Source organism: Wasmannia auropunctata, unplaced genomic scaffold (genome assembly GCF_000956235.1).
Source record: "Wasmannia auropunctata unplaced genomic scaffold, wasmannia.A_1.0 LD335986.1, whole genome shotgun sequence".
NCBI lineage: Eukaryota > Metazoa > Arthropoda > Insecta > Hymenoptera > Formicidae > Wasmannia > Wasmannia auropunctata.
Window position 1 is genome coordinate 680,609 of NW_012026904.1, and position 7,046 is coordinate 687,654.

Consider the following 7,046-nt stretch of genomic DNA (forward strand, 5'->3'; position numbering starts at 1 on the left):
AAATCATCAAACCTTATCATATGTCTGTTATTGTATCCCATTAAGGCCTGATTGCACCAGTGTTATTTTAACTTTAAACGAGATTTAAAATTCTCTCTCTCTCTCTCTCTCAAAGTTTAAAAAAAAAGACAAATAGAGTTTTAAGCTTCGTTTAAAGTAAATAAAAAACGTTGGTGCAATCGGGCCTAATAAAAATAAAAAACGAAAATATAAGCAAGCATTAAAGATACATAATCAACAATAGAAAGTAACAAAAAAGAAATAATAATTTCATTAAGTTTTAGTCAAAATGCCAATAAACTTGTTTAAAAAATTAATTAATTGTATTATTAATAATAACTAACTATCAAAAAATATGCGTTTTAAAGCTTATTAATACAAAACATTCGATTATTATGTTTGGAACAATTTTCCAAATCTATTACAGAATATTTGTTCCAAAGAAATACAAAAAGTGTAAATTAATATTCGCGTATAAAAGCAAAAAGTAAATTAAGTATAGTATTCATGAATATTTGAGTCTAAGTGTTAATTTATGGGGAGATGTTTGAATTTCGCATCGCGTGATCATCTCCATTCCGCCGTCTCGTCTCAATAGCACAATAGATAAATCTGGATGATAGCATCGAAGCAATACAAACCTGGACGTAACATCAGCCCGCGTACATATTCTGGATGCCAATAAGTAAACAAACCGCGGCGCGAAATGGAATCGAAATCGGGCCATAAATCTCGAATGTAACCGTGCGAAATTGCCGAGAAGGCAAAGATACATAACGTCGATCCTCCTCATCCATTTCTATTCTTTACCCCTTTTTTTCATATCAGGCAGATTTTTTCGCGTATAAGCGATTTTTCCTTTCTTTTAGAAACTTATAAGAGGGGATAAATACTTTCTTCACTCGTCATAATAAAAATAAAAAAAAACTATTTTACATTTGCTATATAAATCATCTTGTATAGTATTTCTAATTTCTCGTAAAATTACTGCAATAGTATGCAGTTATAATACTGCAATACAAATTTCAAAAATACTTATTTTAATTACTTTTTTAATTAAATTAGTATAATAGTTAAATGTAATTAAATATCTTAATACACGATTTGTCATTAACAATTCTTTCTATTAAAAATAACCTTTCGTGTTAAACAATACAAAACTGGTATTAACATTTTGTTTTTATAGATATCCTTCTATTTCAAATAAGAGAGACATTTATAATTTTAAAAATATAAAAAATATATTTATAATATTAATTTTTTATAATATTATATTATTTATATCTACTGTACATATTTATTTTGAGAGATTATTCCATAATTATTAAAATTAAGAAAATATTAAATATATGTTAAATTAAAAATTATGATACAATTTTTTCTTATAAACTTTTTACATTATTTTTTTACACTATATGCACTTTTATAATATTATATTTTGTAATTAGTATAATTATAATATAAACTTATTTCGTTCGCCAAAATTAAATTCTATTTAAACAAAACAATTATAATTCATGATTATAATTTTATTTTTAAAAAAGACTATAACAACATATGATTTAATTATTATTTAGTTCTCATATTATTTTCACTAATACACTATATTAAGTTTGTATTTTTTCGTCACATTTTAGAATTCATTTTTGCAAGTTATCAAGTATCGCATATATGCATCATTGCTGCACTTTAAATACCTTTACCATTCGTTGATTAGAGTTTCATTGATCGGCGCTTCATATATATGATATATGTTTTACCAACCGATGATCTGCTTTATTCACAGTTCGAAGTCGCTACGTTTTATCCGGAGCTTTGACCGCTCGTCGCCGGGCGCAGCACCGCCAACGCGGTGCATCAGGCCGGCGCACAGCTCGGGACGGAAGAACATATGTTTAGCCAGTGGCGCATGCGTGGTCACCGCTTCCGTGACGTACCTAGCCATCTTTCCAGTCAAGCAAAAGTGATTGTTTTCAGTCTTAGTCTTATTTAACTGAACTTTTATTAATGTCAGAGCCACAGTCCGCGCTGTTATTACGGAAACAATTAGCAGGTACAATGTGACCGCGGTGCGAGTGTTAAGTGTGTTTGACGGAAGCGCGGCCGAACGCGAGGAATCCCAAGTCGTGTGACTCCGGCGCTCTCCGAAGGACTCGCCGCCGTCGTGCCTCGCCAGGCCCGACGTCGCCCCGCCGACGGCCCCTCGACCGCTCGTCCTCGTCGGGCGCCGTCGTGCCGCGTATCCGCGGCCGCGTTCGTCGGCACCGCACACGTCGTCCTCGCCGGCTCGCTGTGATACGCGCGCACAGATACGGGGCGTGAAAATCAATACGCTCTCCCGCGGAGAGAGTCTGTGTGTATGCTGCGCCGTGAATAATGTTATGTTAACCTAAGCGGCGGCGTAACGTCGGCCCCGCTCGTCGTCCGCGGCACGCCGCGATCTCCAAGTTCGACTTGTCTCCCCATCTCGTCCCGTCCCTACCCCCCCCTCCCCCTCCCACCCCCGTTCCCTCTCCCCCTCTGTCGCCGACGAGCCGGTTCGTCGCGCGAGACGTCCCCTCGCACGGCCGTCGACGGCGACGAGGACGAGGAGGACGAGGACTGTGTCGATGTCGGAGAACCGAAGGCCGCCTCTCTCGCCTCGTGCCCGAAAATAATTGCAGGCCTCGTTATTTATAGCGTACGCGCGTCACCGCCGTCGCCGCACATTTCTCCTCGTGATCGCGACGGAAAAAAACACCGAGCGGAGAGAAGCGAGCGCGAGAGAAAATAAAATCTAAATAAAGAAAAAAAAAAAAGAGAAAACGGGAGACAGTGTACACAGATAGGGACAAGCGGCGAGAGCGAGCGAGCGAGACGGAGAGAGAGCCGGAGAGAGTGTTAGAGAAAGAAAGAAAGAGAAAGGAGGAGGGAAAGAAAGAGCAAGCAAAAGCGCGCCGTGCAACGACCATCGAAGGTCAGCCGCCTTCGGGCCATGCTCCCCTGTTCCAGACGAGATCGACGCTACGAAAAATGCTTCTCGGAGTTTCGCCTCTCTTTGTGCGACGTAGGACGGAGTCGCGCTGCGTGCGCGCGCGAGAAAAAGAGAAGGAGAGAGAGAGAGAGAGAAAAAGAAAGAAAGAAAGAGAGAGAGAACGCATCGCCGCGTCAGTAACCTCGTGCTTCGTCTCCTTCGCGTGGAGAGCACGTCGCGCTGACTCACCGCGCGGCTCCCGTGTAGCGGCGATCTCGCACGGGCGAACCTAACCTATACGCCGCGCGCGTCCCGTCCCGGGCACGCTACCTGGCCGCTCGACGTGCAGTCGCCGGCGAGAGGATACGCGTGCGCGTGCACGCGCACGCGTCACCACGCGTGACCGTCGTCGCACGCTCAAACGACGTTGCTCTTTTCCTCCCATTTTTTTTTATGCTTTACAGTAATACAGTATATACCTGGCGAGGAACATAACCTAGACACCTAGACACTGATATTCTTATCCGTGATCTGTCTGCATGCATAATTATCGAGAAGTTTTTATTACATCTTGATTATTTACCTTTCTTAGAAACTTAGAGACCTTTCTTAGAGACTTAGAAAAATTGCTTTCTTTTTTTGCATTTTTCCCTCGCTATCGGATAGATTAAATAATAACAATAAGTATGTACCTTCAGCTGTAATCACTACTATTGGGAGTGAGAGATTAGATGGGAATTTGATCACTTAAAGCAAAATTTACTGAATATATTAGTTTTTTTTTCTTGCGATTGATCAAATTTCAACCCAATTTCAATCGCTAGCGTGATTACGACTTTGAATAATAAGTCTAGGAAATGGTTCTCCCAAGAAAGACTAGTCTGCGACACTCGAATGTTTTGTGCTTCCGAGTATATATTACGTGAAACTTATTTGAGAACATAATTATATGTTCTCAAATAATCATCATCTCCAGAGCTAATTTTGTCATGTGCTTATTTTTTAGTTTTTCACCTATGTAGAATTTTTGTCATAGATATTATCTTATTTGTCTCGTAGTTGTTTTTTATGTTTTTATTATTGTATTATTTGTTAAACTGCCTGTTAGAATTTAGGTGCTCTCCCATTTAGCAATACAAGTCAACACAAGCATCATTCTATTTTTGTTGTCATCGAATATTGAAAAAACACAAAATAATGCTTGTGTCGATTTGTGTCGCTACATGGAAGGTACTAAATTCTAACAGGCAGCTTATCAAATAATATAATAATTATTAAAAGTTTCAATTTTTATATATTTGAGTTTTTTTATTTCTTTAAAATGAGAAATATGTTCGAGTAATGAAGTAATTTACAATTTAGTACTTGTTAACTTTTATCTCTAACTAGTTATCTCTTTAGTTTTCTCATACATCAAGTATGTACTACGTTTATAGTAACTGCTTATTTATATTTTCGAATATATTTTTATTATTTTATCAGAACATTTATTATATTATTAGGTATATTATTAGATACTCCAGATATGATTTGAATAATCATGAAATTTACAGAATAATTTCTAGTTATATTTTTCTTTTTTTCTTACAGAATTAAATAAAAACCCAGTAGAAGGGTTTTCTGCAGGCCTCATAGACGACAATGACATATATCGGTGGGAAGTACTCATTATTGGACCTCCGGATACATTATACGAAGGTGGTTTCTTCAAAGCACATTTACAGTTTCCAAAAGAATATCCACTTAGGCCACCAAGAATGAAATTTATAACCGAAATATGGCATCCAAATATCGACAAAAATGGAGATGTGTGTATATCGATATTGCATGAACCCGGTGATGACAAATGGGGATACGAGAAAGCGTCCGAGCGGTGGTTACCAGTTCACACAGTCGAAACTATCTTGATAAGTGTTATTAGCATGCTCGCAGATCCTAATGATGAAAGCCCTGCTAACGTGGATGCCGCCGTAAGTACTTGTGTATATTGAAAGATATGTTGCAGACTTTTTTTCTCTTTGTATTGATAACTAACTAATTTGTTCTATTTCTTTTACTGTAGAAAGAGTGGAGGGAAAGTTATACGGAATTTAAGCGAAAGGTGGCGAGGTGCGTGAGAAAAAGCCAAGAGGAGTGTTTGTAGGGGATGAACAAATATTCAAATGGAAAGACTTATTTAATTCTGGTAAGCATTGCAAAAATAGTTATTGAATAAATTTCCCTTATATTATTTATTATCGTGCAAGCAATATTAGCAATGTTTTGATAATACATGTATATGTATAATTTAGGGAAGCCGTAAGCACTGTAAGAAAGATACCGATGCTCAGCATAAAGCTAACGGATAACAGTGCCACTAAAAACGGAATAAGCCTGACCTATCCTTATGCAGAGAGAGAAAGAGAGAGAGAGAGAGCAAGACAGAGCGTGTGTGAACGCGAGAGAAAAACTCACGCTGCTCTATCATGTTTATTAAATCACCGCCACCAACGTACGATCCAAATCCATCGAGACGGAGAACATAAAAGAGATAACACACGCAATTCACCTTTTACATAATAAACAGCTAAAGAAAATTAATTTACACGTATACATAAAGCAAAAAAAATATCATCTCTGTATGATTATTACCTTAATATTAATAGTTCTTATAAAAACTTAACTCTCCCCTGCCCCTCCTTATGCTCAAGAACGATCCTGAGCCCCCTTTGGACAGAACCTTGTAATTTAAATAATATGTTTACGTTTATCTCTCAATAATAATTCCTTAGTGTGTCGTTTCGTATTTTCTTACTTTCATAAATATATATATATATATGTATAAATAAATTTTTTTATAAAGTCAAAAAAGACGGGACACATGCAACAATCTTGTAAAATGTCTACTGAGAATGGACTGCACGACTTGGTATGACAATGCGGTGAGAATAATTGAAGCCGTGCGTATGCCGTGCGGTAAATGTAAAATATATATTAAATTTCCATCGAACCGTAAGTTGCCAAAATAATTAATTCTAATTCAAGTGATAATAATGATAATATTATTGTTAATGTATCAATAATTACAGTTAGTGCTCGTAACGTAACATATATGTATATGGTATGGTATTCACTCTTAAAACTCGTGTGCAGAGTAACGGCGCTTTCCTTACGAAGTAAACTTGCGGTTCTTTATTATTACAATGAAATTAAAATAATTCTTTCCTCTTAGGAAATTCGTTCAACTTACGTTGAATTTCGTATGATTCTTTGATCTGGTTATACATTATTTCATATTGTCAATTAAATCTTCAAACATTGAAACAGCGTCTACGTTACATTACACCTGCTCTTTTCTCATCCATTTCATCAATTATTTAATACATACTTTCCTATCTAAACATAACACAAGCAAGATGTATAGATTTCCATATCATTATATCTTTATTTTTTCCATTCTTATATTTATATTTGTTTAAAACAACTTTTGCGTATAGAGAGACGTTTTTACAGATAAAGAATTCAGTTTTTAGATGACAATAAGTATTTACATGATAATAAATTTTTTATTGTTTACATTTTTTTATACTTTTTGTTAAATCTTAATGAATTTTTTACTAAATCCGAATAAAAGGATATCAATAATTATAACAGTGTGTTAAAAAGCGTGTAAAGAACGTCGACATTCTGTATACGATCTTTAATTGTTTGTACATACATACCTCGCAACAATCGCAGGCAAATTTTAATATTTAATGTGGCGCGCTTGACCGGTCGTCACAGTTTCAGCGGTGCAATCGGTTCGTCAATAGGGGACGCTCCGTAATTAATCGCGAATTTTACCCGTCTAACAATAAGCAGCGCCTTGTCATCGGGAGTGCCAACTAAGAAGTGACGAACAATCAGAACGCCGTGTCGGTTCTCGCAGATCTTTGCAATCGTCACCGTTTCGACCGTGGTCCGTGGCTGACATTACGCTGCGAAGTTTGAAACCGGTGTAGTTGATCCGGTGAGTGCATATTCCGATGACAATCAATCACGTAAATTCAAACGTTCGATGTCGCGCACTTGACCGATTGTCATAAAAGCTGCGGCGACGCAATCGGTTCGTCGA

At 37.2% G+C, this 7,046-nt stretch overlaps 1 protein-coding gene across 1 annotated transcript; it reads left to right on the top strand.

Annotated features, from left to right (window-relative positions):
• The first annotated feature begins 1,878 nt into the window (after window positions 1-1,878).
• Window positions 1,879-6,256, top strand: LOC105454341 (ubiquitin-conjugating enzyme E2 G1). The gene is made up of 4 exons (XM_011696902.1): window positions 1,879-2,053; window positions 4,544-4,923; window positions 5,016-5,138; window positions 5,245-6,256. Exons 1-3 carry the CDS (start codon window positions 2,008-2,010, stop codon window positions 5,094-5,096), a joined length of 507 nt encoding a protein of 168 aa, XP_011695204.1. The 5' UTR covers window positions 1,879-2,007; the 3' UTR covers window positions 5,097-5,138; window positions 5,245-6,256.
• Window positions 6,257-7,046: the final 790 nt, after the last annotated feature.